General features: G+C 45.3%; 1 protein-coding gene across 2 annotated transcripts in view; it reads right to left on the reverse strand.

The window, feature by feature from the left end:
* The window catches only part of LOC126253646 (rho guanine nucleotide exchange factor 10), a 579,883-nt gene that overhangs the window by 435,139 nt on the left and 121,907 nt on the right, over window positions 1–22,837 (reverse strand). Inside the window, exon 2 of one of the 2 annotated variants that reach the window (XM_049955149.1) lies at window positions 19,853–19,969. In XM_049955149.1, coding sequence (XP_049811106.1) covers window positions 19,853–19,898 — 46 coding nt within the window. In that variant the 5' untranslated portion in view covers window positions 19,899–19,969. Of the gene's footprint in view, window positions 1–19,852; window positions 19,970–22,837 lie in introns of those variants that run through there. The other variant, XM_049955151.1, reaches the window with a different exon arrangement.

A 22,837-nucleotide genomic window follows, 5' to 3' on the forward strand; every position in this document is an offset into this window, starting at 1 on the left:
CTCCATTGGGCCAAAGAGATGGCAGTCGAAAGGTGAGAGATCCAGGCTGTAGGGTGGATGAGGAAGAACAGTTGAAGTTTTTCGGTGTGCGGACTCGTGTCACACCATGGGTTGTCAAGGAGAAGTTAGTTGCATTTTTGTGGCATCTCCGAGTAGAGTGTCTACACGTTCCAAGATTGTAGAAGCCACTGCTGCGTGGCGCCGGCAGGCACGCGGGACATCTGATGGCTTTGCGAGACATTGTCGCAATGGCGACACACACCTCAACGTGCCTTCGTTCACTGCCAGGTCTCTGCAGACATTCTGCAAGGGCCTAAGAATATCTGCGGTGCTCTCGTTTTCCGCCGAAACAAGCTCTCTGCTTGGAACGCACCTCATTTACAGAGGTCATTTTGAAGGCTACGTATAGCACTCGAACATCATGGAACTACAGGAGTTGAGGAGGGAATACTCCACAATGTCTCAAACAAATTCCACAACATTTCGACCGAAATTGGCCGAGAAAAATAAATGTTTTGCATTATTGATTGAACACCCCTTACAGTGTCTTTTCAAGACACCATCTGCAACCTGAAACCAGACTGCATATGTACGAGTGGAAGGACTTGAAAGGGAGGCAGTGGATGAGAAGGGAGTGAGACATAGTTGTAGCCCATTCTCGATGTTGTCAATCTGTAGACGGAGCAAGCAGCACAGGGACACCGAGGACAAATTTGGACATGGAATTAACGTTAGGGAGAAGAAATAAAAACTGGCGTTTACGGATGACACTGTAATTCTGTCAGAGCCAGCAAAGGACTGCAAGAGCAGTCGAATGGAATTGATACTGTGATAACCTTTCGCTCCCTGTGTTCTATCCCCGCTAGCTTCAGAATTTGGAATAGTGTATTCCAGTCAACACTGCCAGAATCCTTCTCTGCATGTACAAAAGCTGTAAACGTACGTTTTCCTTTGTTTAACCTACACTATGTGATCAAAAGTATCCGGATACCTGGCTGAAAATGACGTACAAGTTCGTGGCGCCCTCCATCGGTAATTCTGGAATTCAGTATGGTGTTGGCCCACCCTTAGCCTTGGTGACAGCTTCCACTCTCGCAGGCATACGTTCAGTCAGGTGCTGCTAGGTTTCTTGGGGAATGGCAGCCCATTCTTCACGGAGTGCTGCACTGAGGAGAGGTATCGATGTGGGTCGGTGAGGCCTGGCACGAAGTTTGCGTTCCAAAACATCCCAAAGCTATATTATAGGATTCAGGTCAGGACTCTGCGCAGGCCAGTCCATTACAGATGCAATCGCCATCCCCGAATTTCTCTTCAACAGTGGGAAACAAGAAGGTGCTGAAAACATCAATGTAGGCCTGTGCTGTGATAGTGCCACGCATAAGAAAAAGAGGTGGAACCCCCTCCTTGAAAAACACGACCACACGATAACACCATCGACTCCGAATTTTACTGTCGGCACTACACACGCTGGCAGATGACGTTCACTGGGCATTCGCCATACCCACACCCTACCATCGGATCCCTACATTGTGTACCGTGATTCGTCACTCCACACAACGTTTTTCCACTCCTCAATTGTCCAATGTTTATGCTCCTTACACAAGTGAGGCGTCGTCTGGCATTTACCGGCGTGATGTGTGGCTTACGAGCAGCCGCTCGACCACGAAATCCAAGTTTTCTCACCTCTCGCCTAACTGTCATAGTACTTGCAGTTTGGAATTCCTGTGTGATGGTCTGGATAGGTGTCTGCCCATTACACGTTACGACCCTCTTCAACTGTCGGCGGTCTCTGTCAGTCAACAGACAAGGTCGGCCTGTACGCTTTTCTGCCGCTCGTGTCCCTTCACTTTTCCACTTTAGTATCACATCAGAAACAGTGGAGCTAGGGATGTTAAGGAGTGTGGAAATCTCGCGTACAGACGTATCACACAAGTGACACCCAATCACTTGAATACGTTCAAAGTCCGTGAGTTCCCTGGAACGCCCCATTCTGCTCTCTCACGATATCTACTGACTACTGAGGTCGCTGATATGGAGTACCTGACAGTAATTTGAACACAATGCACCGAATATGAAAAACGTATGTTTTTGGGAGTGTCCGGATACTTTTGATTACATAGTGTATATTCTAAGATGAAGTCGTAGAGTTAGTATTGTTTCGTGTGTTGCTACGTTTCTCTGGAATCCAAACTGATTTTGTCCGACATCCGACGTCGGCTTCTACCAGTTTCTCCATTCTTCCGCAAATAATACGGGTTAGTATTTTGCAAGCATAGTTCCGTAATACACTCCTGGAAATTGAAATAAGAACACCGTGAATTCATTGTCCCAGGAATGGGAAACTTTATTGACACATTCCTGGGGTCAGATACATCACATGATCACACAGACAGAACCACAGACACATAGACACAGGCAACAGAGCATGCACAATGTCGGCACTAGTACAGTGTATATCCACCTTTCGCAGCAATGCAGGCTGCTATTCTCCCATGGAGACGATCGTAGAGATGCTGGATGTAGTCCTGTGGAACGGCTTGCCATGCCATTTCCACCTGGCGCCTCAGTTGGACCAGCGTTCGTGCTGGACGTGCAGACCGCGTGAGACGACGCTTCATCCAGTCCCAAACATGCTCAATGGGGGACAGATCCGGAGATCTTGCTGGCCAGGGTAGTTGACTTACACCTTCTAGAGCACGTTGGGTGGCACGGGATACATGCGGACGTGCATTGTCCTGTTGGAACAGCAAGTTCCCTTGCCGGTCTAGGAATGGTAGAACGATGGGTTCGATGACGGTTTGGATGTACCGTGCACTATTCAGTGTCCCCTCGACGATCACCAGTGGTGTACGGCCAGTGTAGGAGATCGCTCCCCACACCATGATGCCGGGTGTTGGCCGTGTGTGCCTCGGTCGTATGCAGTCCTGATTGTGGCGCTCACCTGCACGGCGCCAAACACGCATACGACCATCATTGGCACCAAGGCAGAAGCGACTCTCATCGCTGAAGACGACACGTCTCCATTCGTCCCTCCATTCACGCCTGTCGCGACACCACTGGAGGCGGGCTGCACGATGTTGGGGCGTGAGCGGAAGACGGCCTAACGGTGTGCGGGACCGTAGCCCAGCTTCATGGAGATGGTTGCGAATGGTCGTCGCCGATACCCCAGGAGCAACAGTGTCCCTAATTTGCTGGGAAGTGGCGGTGCGGTCCCCTACGGCACTGCGTAGGATCCTACGGTCTTGGCGTGCATCCGTGCGTCGCTGCGGTCCGGTCCCAGGTCGACGGGCACGTGCACCTTCCGCCGACCACTGGCGACAACATCGATGTACTGTGGAGACCTCACGCCCCACGTGTTGAGCAATTCGGCGGTACGTCCACCCGGCCTCCCGCATGCCCACTATACGCCCTCGCTCAAAGTCCGTCAACTGCACATACGGTTCACGTCCACGCTGTCGCGGCATGCTACCAGTGTTAAAGACTGCGATGGAGCTCCGTATGCCACGGCAAACTGGCTGACACTGACGGCGGCGGTGCACAAATGCTGCGCAGTTAGCGCCCTTCGACGGCCAACACCGCGGTTCCTGGTGTGTCCGCTGTGCCGTGCGTGTGATCATTGCTTGTACAGCCCTCTCGCAGTGTCCGGAGCAAGTATGGTGGGTCTGACACACCGGTGTCAATGTGTTCTTTTTTCCATTTCCAGGAGTGTATTTACATCTGTCAGCACCTGTCTTCTTCGGAAGTGGAATTATTTCATTTTTCTTAAAACCTGGTTGGGAAGGGAGTGAGACGAGCTGTCTCATGCATCTTGCACACAAGGTGGAATAGTTTTGTCACGGCCGGATCTCCTAAGAATCTCATTAATCCCGAGGAAATATCGTGTACTCCGGCAGCAACGGCGGCATTTTCCTGCACTGAGCACATACGGTTAAATAACTGTTTCTTTTAAAAGCATTCCGCGGCAATGCGTAATTTCCCCGTTTCGAATAACCTCGCAAAACTCCGTGTCCCGTACGACCGGAGAGTTTTATCGTCGCCGGACAAAATTTCCGCGATCCACTGCGCACGGACTACCGAACGACAAAAAACTTGCGGTCCCCCCCACAAAAACAATACAAGTACACCGGGTGAGTCACTTTCTCGCGAGTTGTGTCCTTCCCGTTTCTCTAGGGCGACACTCTGTAGATACTGCTAATAACATCTTAATATTCTTCCCGTTCTTTCCAAATAAACCCATCACAAGTACTGCAGCCCATTCCGTCACACTCTTCAAAACGAGAGAAAAGAAGATTAGGGTTGAACGACAACATCGACTTGTTCTCAGTTCTCTGGTCATTAGAGCCACAGCACAAGCGCCGATTTTGTGACGTTGGGAAGAAAACCGGCGGTGTCTTTCTCAAAGAAATCACTTCAGCATTAACGTTATGCGTAAGCACAGAAAAATCTAGATGACCAGACAGGTAATCAACACGTCATTTTAAGTGCAAGTCCAGTGTTTTAACTATTTAGCTACCTCGATCGATTCAGACCTAAGCAATGAGACACTGCAGCGACATAGACTGGAGTCGCACTCCAAAGGTAATGGTTAAAATTCCTGTCGTGCATTCTTGATTTTGGTTTTTTCGATTTTTTTCCCTCCAAAACCTGAACTATCAACAGTTATTCGGTCAAATATGAATACACCAAAGCGAAGGAAAATAGCAACGACTGATTAAGAACAGACGGTGGAAGAGGCTGTCCCTCTTTTTGCCGGGAACAGGGCGTCTAGTCCATATACCGTACCATGCTCTGAATAGTTCTTTTACATACGACACTGAACATCGGTTTACTTCTGATGTGAATTTCTAAGGTGCTTTATTAAATGGACAGTCGATTAAGAATGCATGATGTACAAGCTCTACTCATTTCCAACTTCGAACTTTTTGAATACGAGGGTTGGAACTTTTTATTCACAACCGATACAAAAGAGTTACATCGCTGGCAACGAGTTCTACACAACGTTGGTGACTACTTTGAAGGAAAGTATCAGGTGCAAACATGTAACTCTTTTGTATCGGTTGTGAATAAACAGTCGCCACTATTTAAGTTTCAACCCTCGTATATGAAAAGAATCTTTAAGACGATATTAAAGAAAAGGAAGAGGAAGTAAATGGAGACGAGATGACAGATATAAAACGAGAATAATTTGACAGAGCACTGGAAGACCAAACTCGAAACAAGAACCCAGGAATGGCCGACACCCTCTAAGAATTAGTGTGATCCACAGGAGAGACAGCTATGATAATGTTCCACGTGGTGTACAAGATACGTGAAACAGGCGAAGTACCCTCGAACTTCAAGAAGAATGTAATAATCCCATTTCCAAATAAAGCAGACACTTGTGAATATTACCGAAAAATCAATTTTAATAAAACTTGGCTGTAAAATTCTGAGATGAGTTAATTACGAAAGACAGGAAAAACTGGTAAACGGAGACTTGAAATACGTACATTTGGGTTCTGCAGAAATGTATGACCGCGGCAGGCAATTTTTACCTCACAACTCGTCTTAGAAAATAGGTCAAAGAAAGGCAAATCTACGTTTATAGTATTCGCAGATTTAAAGAAACCTTTTGATCATATTGACTGGAACAACTCGGATTTCTAAAGCTATTAGGAATAAAATACAAGAAGCGAAAGGTTATTTACAACTTACAGAAACTAAAATGGAGGTACAAGACTCGAAGGGCATAATGAAAGGTTCAAATGGCTCTGAGCACTATGGGACTTAACATCTGAGGTCATCAGAGCGCTTCACTTAGAACTACTTAAACCTAACTAACCCAAGGACATCACACACAGCCATGCCCGAGGCAGGATTCGAACCTGCGACCATAGCAGGAGTGCGGTTCCGGACTGAAGCGCCTAGAACCACTCGGCCACAGTGGCCGACCATAATGAAAGGGAATGAGTACTTGGGAAAGGAGTGAAACAAGTTTGTAGTCTGTCCCCGATGTTTTCCAATTTGCACACTGAGCACGCTGTAAAGAAAACCACAGGTAAATTTGGAAAGGTAACTGAAGTTCAGGGAGAAGAAAAGAGAGCTTTGAGGGTTGCCGATGACAAATTCTGTTGGAGAAACCATAGAAGTTGGAAAGTCAGTTGAATGGAATGGATACCACCTCGAAAAAAGATTATAATACGAACAACGAGAGAAGTAAAAGAAGAGTAATGTAATGTGGTTGAATTAGGAGGGATTAGGAAATGGACACTAAAATTGTTAGATGAATTTTGGTATATTGGGAGTAGAATGGCTGACGATGGCAGAACTAAAGATGATATTAAAAGCAGAGCGGCAGCAGTAGGAGAATTATTTCTGAAAAGCAGAAATATGTTAATCCCAAACATAAAGTGTCAGGAAGTCTTTTCTGCAAGTATGTGAATGGAGAGTAGCCTTGTACAGAAGTGAAACGTTGACAACAAACACATCACACAAAAAGAGAAGACAAGAATGCTTAGGCTTAGACAGTTTGGCACTGGAAAGAAAGTATTTTTATGGCGCAACTTAACTAGAGGAAGTATCAGTTGATGCTTCCTGAGGCATCGAGAAGTCGAAAATTTGGTAATGAATGGAAGTGTGAAGGGTAAAAATTGTACAGTGAGACCCAGGGATGAACCACGTGCAAGTGGATATAGATTGCGGTAGCTATGCTGAGATGAAGGGAATTGCACATGATAGATCAGAGTATAGAGTTGCATCACAACAATCTTCAGACTGAAATCTTCAGACTGAAATCTTCAGACTGAAATCTTCAGACTGAAATCTTCAGACTGAAATCTTCAGACTGAAATCTTCAGACTGAAATCTTCAGACTGAAATCTTCAGACTGAAATCTTCAGACTGAAATCTTCAGACTGAAATCTTCAGACTGAAATCTTCAGACTGAAATCTTCAGACTGAAATCTTCAGACTGAAATCTTCAGACTGAAATCTTCAGACTGAAATCTTCAGACTGAAAACTTCAGACTGAAAACTTCAGACTGAAAACTTCAGACTGAAAACTTCAGACTGAAAACTTCAGACTGAAAACTTCAGACTGAAAACTTCAGACTGAAAACTTCAGACTGAAAACTTCAGACTGAAAACTTCAGACTGAAAACTTCAGACTGAAAACTTCAGACTGAAAACTAGAACAGAAACTTCTTTAATTCCCCTGCTGAAACAAGTGTAAGGTGGCGTGGTCCCCTGACCTTCATTTCTTGCATATTCCGACCTCACCATCGTATTCTGCGTATCAAGACGTTTCATTCGGGCCCAAACTCGATAGGGTAGAGTCAATTTTACATATTTCCATTTAATCGATATGCAAATCTAATAAGTAAATCTGAAGTCCGCACCGAGATGAAGAAGTCGAGGCTGGCGTACACAAACATTCAAGACATGATGGCCACAGGAGGTTTTGTTCGGTGGAGTCAACCAGCCCGCTGGAAAGTCCGTAGGAGGCTGGGTTAGCACTCAGCTGCACCAGTCAGCCGACCGCCACGGACCAAAACAGTTTTTGCCAGAGAAAAGGCATAATGGCCTGCGTATTCACCTTGAAAGCAAAACCCGCTGTATTGTTTGGGAGAGCCCCAGCGTACGAATTTTTTTTGACGGACCTAGTGTGCAGTTTCAGAGTTCTCACAAGTGGACAGTAAACGCCTAACACAGATGCTATACAATTCCGGATTGGCCGGCTTAGCCATTCTCCTGTTTGTAAGAGTAACGCTGATTGGTGGACTACTTCTGACGCAATGGGCCGGAGGAGTGAGGGAACGATAGCGGGTGATATGCCCTTTCCCTTTTTGTGTTGAGAGAAGTTGTTCTGGTGACGCTCTTGTAGTGGGAACATGTAGCAGGAGCGAGTGTGCTCGTGTGTGTACACACAGAGCGAAGTCTCTACTCAGTACTGCACTGAGAGAGAGCACCTCTGTCACTAACGAATCATAGTGATACTCTATATTGAGTCACTGGCGATTAAGCGTTTGTTCATTGTGTTGGCCACGACGCTTAACGTGCGGTGTGAACACAGACAGTATTAGTTAGTGCCTGTGAGCGAACATTGAGTGGCATCACGGTGGACTGGTTATGTGACCGGTGTACCACGCCAGTAGTTACACTAGGGGCAGATAGAAGTCCTTGATTTCATCAAGGTGTAGTGAGAGTTCGATTGGCGAAGGTCAGTCCAGATAGAAAGAGATAGTTTTGTTATTTTTCAGTGGCGAACGACGGAGGCAGCAGTTCAAATGGCTCTGAGCACTATGGGACTTAACTTCTGGGGTCATCAGTCCCCTAGAACTTAGAACTACTTAAACCTAACTAACCTAAGGACTTCACACACATCCATGCCCGAGGCATGATTCGAACCTGCGACTGTAGCGGTCGCGCGGTTCCAGACTGTAGCGCCTAGAACCGCTCGGCCACTCCGGCCGGCCAGGCAGCAGTCGTCGCAGCTCACGGTATTGTGCGCTACAGCCTAGGAGAGCCCCATCTTTCCTCCATTAGAAATAACATACTTGACTCACGTCACTACATTACATTTCTCACGCGACACCCCCACCGTACTTAGATAAATTCAATCGGATAATTATTCAAGGCGCGGCTCTCAGACATTCTGCCGAGTAAATAACATTCTTAAAGAAAAGGGATAAAAAAAGCTTTCCCACACTTTGCGTATAAATACCATTAACAGGATTCCTATCCATAAGAGGTAGTAACCTCCTATTGCGAAAAGAACCCGGAAATTTGGATGTCAGTTTATAAATAAAAGTTTCATTTGATTTTTCTTAAATTTTGCAATAAATAATATATTCCGTTCGTTTAATGTTTTTCTTACACTAACCAGCAATACTCCAGTACCCAAGTGTTCCACTAGTTACGTAAGAAAATAGAATATTTGTGTGTATTTCCCTTACAGCGGACGACTCCAGAAGATATTTACTACTGGAAGTTTTTCAGGCATTTCTTTTTGGTAGGTTAAGAGCGTCTGTCTGATTTCTTTAGTAGTGTGGGGTGGAAATTGCTCCTTGCAGGAGCCAAACGGTATTTGTCAGATCAATCCTTTGCGAAAATCGTCAACATAACACCCGCACACTGACACAAGGACTAAACACTTGCAAAATATTCGTTGCTGATTTTCGCTGTGTGAGCTACTTGGGGGCGTGCTGCACAAAATAATACGGTTATTACGACACCCTGTGCGCGCGGTTTGACGTGACATTTTGACAACGCGAACGTCCTCCGTCCCGAAACGGGTTCCGCTCGACCCAATGTGCGGCGCCAGTCCGCCGTGATGTGGCCGCTCTCGCGAATAATTCGCAAAAGAGATGCTAGCGGCTTTGGAGTCAACGCGGGTGGAAGCGAGGGGCCGGCCCTCAAAGGGCGGGGGGTGGGGGTCGCGCCCTATGCTGGGCAGGTGGTGTGGTGGTGTTGGGTTGCCGCCGAGCAGCGCCGAGGCGAGGTGAACGCGACACGACCAGCGTCACGTCACGTCACGTCACGTCACGTCACGTCACGCTGGGTGCACGCACCGCCACCGACTAAACAAACACGCCTGCTCCTCCCAGCTACTCTGCATTCGCATAGCCTCCTTCTTTATTCGGGTGTCTGGTTATTCGCCTGTTACGTCCTCTTGTTCAGAGCCTGGTTTCCTCTTGTTCAGTGCCTTATTACTTACAAGGGAACCTCCCCATCGCACCCCCCTTCAGATTTAGTTATAAGCTGGCACTGTGGATAGGCCTTGAAAAACCGAACACAGATCAATTGAGAAAACTGGAAGAAGTTGTGTGGAACTGTGAAAAAATAAGCAAAATATACAAACTGAGTGGTTCATGGCAAGATATGCAACATCAAGGGCACTGGGAACGTAGGAGCGTCGTGGTCTGGTGGTAACGTGAGCAGCTGAGGAACGAAAGGTCCTTGGTTCAAATCTTCCATCGCGTGAAAAGTTTAATTTTTTATTTTCAGTTTATGTGACAAACTATTATGTTTTCATCACTTTTTTGGGAGTGATTATCACATCCACAAGAAAACCTAAATCGGGCAAGGTAGAAGAATCATTTTACCCATTCGCCAAGTGTACAAGTTAGGTGGGTCGACAACATATTCCTGTCATGTGACGCACATGCAGTCACCACTGTCGTATAGAATATATCAGATGTGTTTTCCTGTGGAGGAATCGGTTCACCTATGATCTTGCGATCAAATGTTTTCGGTTCCGATTGGAGAGGCACGTCCTTTCGTCAACTAATCGCACGGTTTTGCGATGCGGTCGCAAAACACAAACACTAAACTTATTACAGTGAACAGAGACGTCAATCAACGAACGGACAGATAATAACTATGCAAAAATAAAGAAAGTAAAATTTTCACTCGAGGGAAGACTTGAACCAAGGACCTCTCCCTCTGCAGCTGCTCACGCTACCACGGGACCACGGCGCTCCTGGGTTCACGTGCCCTTGATGTGACATATATGGCCCATGGACTACTCAGTTTGTATCTTTTGCTTATTTTTTCACAGTTCCACACAACTTCTTCCTGTTTTCTCAATTGATCTGTGTTCAGTTTATCAAGGCCTATCCACTGTGCCAAGTTATAACTAAATCTGAGGGGCATGGGATGGGGAGGTTCCCTTGTTAGAGCTGGTACAGGGTGTCCAGAAAAGGACTCCCTGATTTCAAAATTAAATATCTCGTAAACAAAGATCGATAGAGGAATGCAGTAAACGGTATGTTTATTGTGAAAGCTGTAAGAAGTTTATGCAGCAGTTTGAAATAATAGTTACAAAAGCTGCTAACAGATGGCGCTGTAATCGCCATACGTAATGCCTAGTATAAATAGTGACCCGAAGCCCAGAGCGATCAGTTCCACTACTGAAACGTGAAAGGAGGTTAGCGTACCGAAGGAAGAGATTAAAACCGTGTACTCCATTGAACAACGCGATTTTCTGGTGCTAGAGTACCACAGGTTAGAAGAGAGTCCTACGGCAACAAGGCGACGTTTTCAGGCACGATTTAATGTTCCAAAAGGACCCGATGCGAAAACCATTCGTACGCTCTTCGCAAAATGTCGACGAACAGGCAGCGTAACTGATGATCTAGTGGGGCATGTTGGCCGCAAGCAAACCGCAGTTACGCCTGAAAATATCGCCACAGTTTCTGGAATTATTCGGCGAAATCCAATGTCATCCGTCCGTAGAATTGCATCTGAGACTGGTTTGAAGCGTTCCAGCACGCGGAAAATACTGAGAAAGAGCCTACACATGTTTCCATTCAAAATTCAAACGCTTCAGGCCATACCCGTACGAGCTGTGCAACAAAGGATTGCCTTTGCTAATCAGATGCTCACAATGATTGATGGCGAAGGATTTTATGTTGGCTGCATCTGGTTTACAGATGAAGCACACTTCCACCTAAATGGATACGTGAATAAGCAGAACTGGCGATTTTGGGGTTCCGAAAAGTTATATTGGTGTGAAGCGAAACGCCTGTATTCTCCTAAAGTTACTGTGTGGGCTGCAGAATGCAGCAGAGGCATTATTGGCCCTTTTTTCATTCGAGAAACGGTCACTGGGGCACGTTACGTTGCAATTTCGGAACAATCTGCCGCCACACAGCAAGCGTTAGAGGATCGACCAGGTACTGAATGGTTTATGCAAGATGGCGCCCGACCACATCGGACCGAACAAGTGTTTCGCTTTCTTGAGGAATACTTCGGGAATCGAGTCATTGCTTTGGAATATCCCAAATTTACTGGTGCAGGCATGGATTGGCCTCCATATTCGCCGGATTTGACTCCCTGTGACTTTTTTTTTGTGGGGCACAGGGATGACATGGTCTACCCGAAGCAACCCGCCACGCTGGACGAGCTTGAATCGGCGATCTCTGTGGCATGTGAATCCATTTCGGTTGAGACACTACGAAATGTGATGGCGAATTTCATTCTTCGTTTGCGCCACCTCTGTAGTGCCAATGGTGAACCTTTCGAAAACATTGTGATGTGATTGTTTGCAAAGGTTGTTTTCATACGATTATTTCACTTATGTATGCTGATATGAGCTGTACAGCGTACAGCGCCATCTGTTAGCAGCTTTTGTAACTATTATTTCAAACTGCTGTACAAACTTCTTACAGCTTTCACAATAAACATACCGTTTACTGCATTCCTCTATCGATCTTTGTTTTCGAGATATTTAATTTTGAAATCAGATAGTCCTTTTCTGGACACCCTGTATTTGACCTCTGCACCTCCCTGTTGCTCTAGCTACCTATCTTTTCCCTTCATCACATGTCGTCGTACTAAATCTGAGCGTCGTCACACCACGAAACACGCGTCGCCATCTCGAACGGTTACCAGATCCTCTTAGAAGGAACCCCTTGAGTACGAGATCGCAAAAGGCCAGTGATGTTTACGATATTCGACGCGCCGCATGTTGTCTACCAGACAACCACAATATTGATCTCTGTACCTCCATGACACTCTCTGTACTTCATTTTCTGTCGCTCTCCTGATGCACATGGTGAGACATTTGTAGCCAATATTTTTCCTATCATAACTGTTAACACAACACTTCCACATGAGCCTCAGTAAAGATCGAATTTGCGAACTCGCACTCAAGGTATTCCTTGTTAGAGCTTGCTCAAGAGGACGACCGGAGATCACCTTGATTTGACCCATGCACTTGCTTACCCCATGCACTTGCTTACTGCACTCGCCCTCGGTCCACGATTATTTTTTCCTAGACTCTCTCCACTCCTCTCATAACAGCCCAAAGAATGGGATAATTTTTTTGATTGACACGAGAAGAAAGGCGTGTGACAATATTAAGTTGTTTAATAGCGGACAAATTAGTTCTCCTTTCGGTGCATTTTATGCTCGATATCCTGTGCCAGCACCAAAGCTCCAATACATCAATGCTCTGCTTGGTTCTGGCCTTGCGCGTCCACGTTTTGAGACCGTAAAAGAAGAAAAACACACGTGTTCCGACAAGCTGGACCTTCGTACTGTTCGTTATCTTTCTGTTCTGCCAGATCTTGGTGTGTTTCTTCGCAGCCACTCGGTGCAGCGTCTTCTGATCTCATCTTCCTGAGCAACTGCTCCAAGATTGATGAAAGAACGTACGAGTTCCAGTACCTTTAATCAATGTCTGTGCTGGACCTGTCCTCCTCAATAAATTACTGAGAGTGTGGACTTGCCGAGACTGTTGTGCAATTGTTGTGGTATACTGACGTCCTTTAGTTTTGTCAGTAGCTCAGCAAATTCCATCTTCGCTGCTGGCTTAAAAGCTCTGTGTCATTGGCAAATCTGAGAATGCTAATAGTTCTTCCGGAATAGCCACATTTAGTCCAAGCGTCGACAGGTTTTTTAATGACGTGTGCCGCATAGATGTTGTACATCTGGGGGGATAAGGTACAACCCTGTATGACACATTTTGATGCACTGAAGAAATCAGAGGTGCCAAGAATTGTCTTCACAACTGCGAAGTCATTACTGTACACATTTCTAATCAGTGCTACCACGTGTGTAGTGCAACAAACTCGCTAATACCTTCGCACAAATTTTCCCAAACTTGTCGAAGGCCTTCCTTTTGCCAAGGAAGCATACGAAAACTGGGACATAAACTCTTCCGATTTAGCGATTATTTGAAGGTTTTCCCTACTGCTCGATAATTCGTTACTATTTTAGGCACTCTATTTTCATTCATTCTTATGACATCATCTATCCATTTATGCTCCTTCATCTGTTCGTTATGTTTGTTAAGTCCTAATTCTTGTGTGCTTGTTGTGCTGCTAATAATACAAAAGCACAAAGCACTCCGTCTTCAGGTCACAAGTGGCCAATCGGGACCATCCGACCGCCGTGTCATCCTCACTGAGGATGCGGATAGGAGGGGCGTGTGGCCAGCACATTGCTCTCCCGGTCGTTACGATGGTTTTCTGTGACCGGAGGCGCTACTATTCGGTCGAGTAGCTCCTCAATTGGCATCACGAGGCTGAGTGCACCTCGAAAAATGGTAACAGCGCATGGCGACCCGGATGGTCACCCATCCAAGTGTCGGCCACACCCAACAGCGCTTAACTTGGCTGATATGACGGGAACCGGTGTATCCACTGCGGCAAGGCCGTTGCCCCGCTAGTAATACTATAACTAGTAGATGCTAGCGGCACCAGTCTACCTCAACGACTTTCTCACGTTATTATGCTTATCCATTACGGATATTTTAGAACCGTGACTGTATATTAATGTAAATAAATTATACACAACTGCAACCAGTCACTTTTTCCATTAATAATGCTTTATTACATTAACCGGTTTTCGAACCCTTTCAGGTTCATCTTCAGATGATTTCGGGAGAATCCGGGAAGCTACATCATTATTGGTAGTAGCATAATGCTGGGTGCTGGTTTGCGACAGTATAGGCGGCTTTTTTCGTATCTGTCTGCATCCATTTTGAAGTCCAGAACACTTTCACACAAACTATATTAGTTTACACTTTAACAGTGACACTTCACCAGCATCCAGCATTGCTTATGAGCAACAGTTGTAAAGTGTCACTGTTAAAGTGCAAACTAATATAGTTTGTGTGAAAGTGTTCTGGACTTCAAAATGGATGCAGACAGATACGAAAAAAGCCGCCTATACTGTCGCAAACCAGCACCCAGCATTATGCTACTACCAATAATGATGTAGCTTCCCGGATTCTCCCGAAATCATCTGAAGATGAACCTGAAAGGGTTCGAAAACCGGTTAACGTAATAAAGCATTATTAATGGAAAAAGTGACTGGTTGCAGTTGTGTATAATTTATTTACATTTCTCACGTTAGTTTCGGCTGCCCACTGTTACACCACGCGGCAGCCAATTTGCTGCAATACTTAAGAGCTTCGTGGACAACTTGCAAGGGGAACAAAGACACTACTTACAACAAATTATTTGTCACTATACAAACACATATACACCAGCGCGCAAAAATTAAGGACTAACGTAGCTTTCGCGTGAGGTGTCACTGCCAAGTAACGTAACACACAGAAAGAACTGCTACAGTATGTACAGAAAAAAGCTGAAAGAAATACGCAATGAGACGAACAGGAATGACACTTTTAATCAGAAACAGTAATTACTGTGATTCATGATGATCCACTGGACACTACAAACGGCAGGATATGATTGTTAATAGGGTGTGTGATCACCATGGACAGCAATGCATGCTCTGTAACATGCCACAACACTGGTAAGGATTTCTTGTGGCAGGTGGTTCCATCACTCCACCAGTGCGGTTGACAACTGGGGTTCATTAGGCCTACTGCTGGATGGTCGATGGTGCATGGCAACGTGCTGAAGCACGTCTACTCAACGCAGTCCACATGTGCTCGATAGGATTTCAGTCTAGGGAACGAATAGGCCAATCCATTCGCCGAATATCGTCTCGTTCCAAGAGATCCTGCACAGGCACTGCCATCGATAAAAATTAAGTCGATCCGAATGCACCCCTGAGTACAGAGTGACTGGTAAATTTGCCGTGTTCAAAGATCTGAAAGTCAGTACAGCCATGTCTCCCCATACCCTAACACCTGGACCACCAAAACTATCATATTGGACAATGTTCCTCGGTCCACTACGTGTTCCCACCTCTCGCCATACGAGGCTGCACTGTCGAAAATGATCGTTTTGGTGGTCCAGATGTGTTGGTGTGGGAAGACATAAATTCGCGTGGGCGTACAGACCTCCAAATCTTTAGACACGGTGCCTTCATCGGTCCGTGTTATTCTGATATTGTACTCCTTCTCCGCGTGCGTCTTTTCAAGGGTGTATTCGGCCCTGACTCCATTTTTCTCGATGGCAATGCGCGACCGCATCCAACTTGGCAGGTGGAGCAGCCCTTGGGAGGAGAGAATGTTCGGCGGATGAACTGGTCCGCCCGTTCCCCTGACTTAAGGGCCACGGGGTGCGTCCGGCATGTGCTGCGAACAAGTACTGAGAGGGCCATCCAGCAGTTGTCAACCGCACTGATGGAAGAATGAAACGTCCGACCACAAGAAGCCCTTACGAACCTTGTGGACAGCGTGGGAGCACGATGTAGGTAATGCGTTGCCACCCGAGGTGATCCCACACCCTAATAAGAACCACGGGTAGTATTTTGTAACACCTAGGGGACAATCATCAAACTGCGCCGACTCCAGTGTAAAATTATTGTCGCCGGCCGGGGTGGCCGTGCGGTTCTAGGCGCTACAGTCTGGAACCGCAGGACCACTACGGTCACAGGTTCGAATCCTGCCCCCGGCATGGATGTGTGTGCTATCCTTAGGTTAGTTAGGTTTAAGTAGTTCTAAGTTCTAGGCGACTGATGACCTCAGATGTCAAAATTCCCATAGTGCTCAGAGCAATTTGAACAATTTTTAAATTATTGTCTTTGACTGAAACTGTCTTTTCCGTTCGTTTCACTGCGTGCATATTTCAGTTACCTTCTGTATTATACTGTTCCAGTTGTTTCTATGTATGATCCAAGTTTCATCGACTTGTGTTACTCGGCAGTGACACACCATGCGAAAGTTACCTTCGTCCGTAAGTTTTGAACAACACTGTGTAAGTTTTTAGCGGCTGAACACATGATTTAATTATTACCTTTACAACCTTATGTAAATAATCTGTCATATTCTTGGAATGTGAATCGTGTGTGTGTGTCAGAGAGAGAGAGAGAGAGAGAGAGAGAGAGAGAGAGAGAGAGAGAGAGAGAGATTGAAAATGTTCGTCGCTTACTAAAATAACTGTTGTGTTGGGCGCTGGATAGGTGGATCGCGTCTGAAAGCCACAAAAGACGATTTTGTCAGGCTTCTTCCCACGGCCAATTCGGATAAAAGCGATACGCCACAGACAGATAGATGTTCTAGGAACGACTTGCAGCGTAAGGGACACTCGAGCGTGTCACTCATCTCTTTGTTATTGTGCGGGGCTCGAAACAGTGTATTATTAAACCTCTGTGACGGACCGAGAGTCGAACTCAGGACCTTTGCCTTTCGCAGGCAAGTGCTCTACCAACTGTCTCGGTCCGGCACACACTTTTAATCTGCCAGGAGGTTTCATATCAGCGCAGACTCCGCTGTAGGGTTAGAATTTCATTCACTGTATTATTACTACTACTACTACTACTACTACTACTACTATTGTTATTAATATTAAATAATGCATATAGCAGGCCAAACGGGGTTATCATGAGGCTAGAAACAGAAAAAAAAAAAAAACGCGTACACATATCTCAATTTCGTCGGCTTTGCTGGTAACATTACTACATTTTCTGTAATTTTATGACAGCACCGAACAAGTAAGCCATACAAAAAGTGACGTAAGGTGAATCTCCAATACATTTTAGGAGAACCATGTTCATATGAAAGTCACTTGTCGATTTCAACATAATATCAACGTGCTTTAGAGAGCTCACAAACGTACACAAAAGTCAATGGATTGTAGGAACAACCTACCAAAGTAGAACTTGGGAGCTTTAAATGGCTTACCACCAGAAAAAAGATATCTGAAGTAAACAGTTATTAGTCAAAGCAAAAATTTGACACTGCACTATAGTAGTAAAAAAAACAACAAGAATATATGCTTTCAACGGATCAAACAATAGAATAAAAAAGGAAGGAAAGTTTTAGGTCAAAATATTACGCTGGCACCATGAACAGCACGAAAAAATAAGTTCGTATAGGAAAAACTAAAGAATAGAGAAAGTTAAAAGGCGACCGATAGTACACAAAACTGGGAATTATGCTTTCAGAGCACTAACAGAATAGTCAAACGAATTTTCTGTCATGTTCGAAAGTATCCAGCAATTGGTGACTCCAATGAGCAAAGTAAGACATAACAGATGTGTTATAACAAAATGTGTAAGAAAACTATATTTGGTAATTAGCTACAAAAAAAGGAAGTGAGAGAAAATTAAGTGAAAGAATAAAGAGGAGCTAGAAATTGAGAGAGGAAGTGCAGAACACACAAAATTTAATGCACTATGTTATTTTACTCACGCCCTAGTTGGCCTAAACGTAAAAATAGACATATATGAGTACATAATAGTCTGATTATGAACAATACCTCACACTACAGAGTAAAATCCTCCGGACATCGGGCTGATTTGGACGACACAAAGAGGCGTTAGATGGATATCAATCAGCTGTTTGGTGTTATCTTGCACTGTGGACGAGAGATCAATACAGCCAGCTGGACCGGCGGTTTCCGGTCGAGTCCCTTTAACAGCCAGCCCTCTGTCTCTCTCAGCACATCTGCACCGCTACTGCAAAGTTCCTCGAAAACTGTACCTCGTGAAGCACGCCACCTATTGTATCCGTTTCAGTCGACTGACACCGCACCACGCTTCCCTGCTTCCCACATGTCACACAAGTACTGAATACCGCGCACTTGCGAGCATACCCACGTGGGCCTGTCTAGGCCACACCCTCTAGTATCCCGCACCAAGCAACTGTCTACAAAGGACACAAATTTGTAATCAAATCTTTCGTGGTTCGTAAAACAACTGTGTAATTAACGAGGTTCTCTGTAGCAGGTTCTAGGGAACGTGTTAAGGTGTTGATACAAGATTGTCGCTGTAGCATGAGAGATCATTTCCAAAGCGTAAACCGGTTGAACGAATACTGTAAACTTAAGTTGTGAGAAAGACAGTGAAATGGAAACGGAATAAAAAAAATATTTACATGAAAGAGCGCACCTCAAAAATGCAAATATATTGAGTCAACACTGTATCTAAATGAGAAACCCTCTTTGCACATGGTTCAAATGGCTCTGATCACTATGCGACTTACCTTCTGAGGTCATCAGTCGCCTAGAACTTAGAACTAATTAAACCTAACTAACCTAAGGACATCACACACATCCATACCCGAGGCAGGATTCGAACCTGCGACCGTAGCGGTCGCTCGGTTCCAGACTGTAGCGCCTCTTTGCAAGTGAATGCCTAGCACTGAATTATAAGTAAATTACAAATATTAGAGAGAAGAATAGTGACGAAGTTATTAGGTCCAATAATCACAGAACGCTTGGAATTAAGAAGCTGTTATGAAATGTGCCAAACTGCAGAAAAAAAAAGGAAAATTTTTTGACAAATTATACAGGATCAATGACAACAGGCTGATAAATCACGTAGTATCGCTGGGAAAAGGCATTAAAAAGCTGGAACCGACTAGTTAAAAAGAGTTAGAAATAAACGTAAACCCCTCGCGGATAGAGCTCAGGCCTGCTCAGAGTGGCCGAATGCTGCCTAGAAGGCAGTACGAGGAGCGATCTTTGGTCGAGGGACATTTGATGAGCATGTAGACGATCCCTGCAGTTGTTTTTTCCAGCAGAAGAGTCATGATGACGTAGCTGCTCCTTTATTCAAGCAGCTCCTCATTTGGCTTCACAAGGGCTTAGTGGACCTCCCTGCCTCAGAAAAAAATCTGAGGACACGAAATATAAAACCAGAAGTCAGAGATATTTTCAGAAGGAAAGTGTTAAATTTAGTTAGATTCAAAGGCAGAAGTTAAAGGACAGGTGTGAGGTTGTCTTAAGGAATATAAAATAGACACGATGAAAAGATGAAAGAATGTTGTAGGAATAGAAGAAGAGCAAAGGAGAAGGAAGTTAAAATTTCGCGTGGCCACAACGGAAGTCAGCGGAGTAAAGAAGCAAATATCGAGCGCAGCGACTTAGACATCGGGGAATCCCCCGTAAAGTAGCTTGGCGATCGCATCAGCTGTCAGTGACATCTCTGATCGATGGCCGCGCCCCCTTCTGCAAACCACCACCACGTGCAGCGCAGCGCACGAGCACCGACACCAGACTGGACTCACCGAAAGGCAGCGGCGACGCCAGGTCTCGTGGGGCGTGTCCCGGCATGGTGCAGCGCCCGGCCGCTACTGGCGCGCAAGGCACGGCGCCGCTCCTGGCCGTCGAGTGCTCCGCATTCCCTGCCACACACCAAGAAGCAACCCTCAACGCTGGAGCTCACAGCTGCGGCCAAACCGGGATGCGAGCAGCCGGCGCCGCGCCGCTGCCGATCCCAGCACCATCTGTCGATCGTTCCCGCGACGAAGACTGCGCCGGCGCCCCTCGCGGTGAGCCGTCGAACTACGACAGCGCACCTCCTAACTAGACTCCAATTAAAAGAATGATTTGCTTGCCATCGCAGTTCGTGGAACTGTGTAAGCCGGGCATAATCGTGGCTAACTGCCAGATGTCGAGTGCACAGACTAATATCCATTGTACTTTTGTTCGTGGGTGGTTGTGAAGGAGGAACGATATGTGTCTGTCATCTACAGCTTACCGCCGACGTTCATTATAGCCTACATAAACAACGCGTGGTGATGAGATTTTGTAGGGCTTCCCACGCACTTACAGTATCACACCCTACGTCGTCCGATTAAGAAAACGAATTGTGGTAGTAGATGACTTTAATAATGAAGTCTATCTTTTCGTATTTTCATCTCCCCTCACATTATGTTAGTAATATCCGCGATATAAATACCTAAGCTTACGTGACCGGTGACAACTCTCATTAAGATTTTTCTCGGCATTCTGCCGCGTCATCTTATATGCTAAAAATACTCAAGTAAACGACTTTTTTGCCTTGTTGCAGGAGCTTACCTCAAGCACACAATAATTTAGCAGAAGGAATAGGTGCTCCACTATACTGAGTTTCTAACGGTGCCCCAGCAATTTAACGTCTGTGGCCTTATGACACCGACAGAAACAAATTAAGCACTAAATCACTAGATAAATTAGTTTATGCCCTGGGGAATGCCGCAGCAACACGGCCGAAACATGTTATATTGGTATTTTTACATTGTATTTAAAGTAATTTAACCCAACTGCGTGCCTACGGAGTATCGCCTCAGTTGTGCGACTGGATTCGTGATTACCTGTCAGAAAGGTCACAGTTCGTAGTAATAGACGGAAAGTCATCGAGTAAAACAGAAGTAATATCCGGCGTTCCCCAAGGAAGTGTTATAGGCCCTCTATTGTTACTGACCTATATTGACGATATAGGAGACAATCTTAGTAGCCGTCTTAGATTGTTTGAAGATGTAGTCATTTACCGTCTTGTAAAGCCATCAGATGACCAAAACTAATTGCGAATTGATTTAGGTAAGATATCTGTATGATGCAAAAAGTAGCAATTGACCCTGAAAAAAGAAAATGATGATGATGATTATTACTGTTTTAGGGCGCACAACAGCGAGGTTATTAGCGCCCGTTCCCAAAAGTTCAATTCAGAGCCGAATTGTGAGAGAATGGGTATTGTTCAGATTGCAAGATTGGACACAGCACTTCAAAACAGGGAGATAAAACTAAAAATAAAATAGCAGTACAAACAGGTAAAAATAATTAACGGTGGCTGAGTGACCACTTACAAATAATGGGTGACCAAACCACTGGACAGCACATTAAGACTTCAATCCCAATATTTTGGGAAGAAGGCCAGACATCACACAAAAACGTAAAACTCTAGCGACACTCGCCTCATTATTAGTTAAAAGAGAGGGTAGGTCTGGTGGGAAACTGAAATCTTCCCTCAAACCCGCATATAAAACACACTCAGTTAAAATATGTCGTATCGACAGCTGTGTCCCACATGTCTGACATGTTGGTGGCTTCTCACTGAAAAAAGAAAAGTGTGAAGTTATTGACATGGGTACTAAAAGAAATCAACTTAATTTCGATTACGCGATAAGTCACACAAATCTGAAGGCTGTAAATTCAACTAAATACTTAGGGATTACAGTTACAAATAACCTAAATTGGAACGTTCACACAGATAATGTTGTGGGTAGATCAAACCAAAGACTGCGATTCATTGGCAGAACACTTAGAAGGTGCAACAGGTCTACCAAAGAGACTGCTTACACTACGCTTCTTCGCCATATGCTGGAGTATTGCTGTGTTGTGTGCGATCCGCATTAGGTGGGACTGACGGATGACATCGAAAAAATGCAAAGAAGGGCTGCTCGTTTTGTACTATCGCGAAATAGGGAAGATAGTGTCACAGACATGATACGTGAATTGGAGTGGCAATCATTAGAACAGAGGCGTTTTTCGTTGCGACGGGATCTTCTCATGAAATTTCAATCATCAGTTTTCTCCTCCGATAGCGAAAACATTCTGTTGGCACCCAGCTACATAGGGAGAAATGATCATCACGATAAAATAAGAGATATCAGGGCTCGCACAGAAATTTTTAAGTGCTCGTTTTTCCCGCGTGCCGGTCGAGAGTGGAACGGTAGCGAGACAGCAGGAAGGTGGTACTTTGAAGCCTCTGCCAGGCACTTTACTGTGAATAGCAGAGTAATCACGTAGATGTAGATGTAGCCGGGTAGCCGTTCGTGTTGAAGTGCAGATTCCAGACCGGATTGAATGTGTCTGGCCGATTAGCGACTAAGGTCGTTGTGCAGGGCAGCCTGGCTGTGGTTTTTAGGCGGTTTCCCACATCCTGCTAGGTCAACACTGGGCTGGTGTCCAAGTCCCGCCTCAGTTGCAGATCTGCAAACATTTCGAATACTTTCACTCACTTTCACTTGAATAACACTAGACGCAGACAATTGGGATGCACATATTACGTATTGGTTTGGCGACAGAAAGGACATCCGGCCACCCCTCAAAGTAACCATGCCGAACCCGTTAATAAAAACGCTGCGCTGCCCATGCCCCTATAAGGAGAAAGGCACAAAAAAAAAGCTGAAGAGCATTTAAAATATTTTAAGTATTTTATAAGATGGTGCCGCAGCATACCCAACAAGATTTTAATGCGGCCGTATAATATGCTTGTTTCTGTGTTCAGC

The sequence above is a fragment of the Schistocerca nitens genome, chromosome 4 (genome assembly GCF_023898315.1).
Source record: "Schistocerca nitens isolate TAMUIC-IGC-003100 chromosome 4, iqSchNite1.1, whole genome shotgun sequence".
Lineage (NCBI taxonomy): Eukaryota > Metazoa > Arthropoda > Insecta > Orthoptera > Acrididae > Schistocerca > Schistocerca nitens.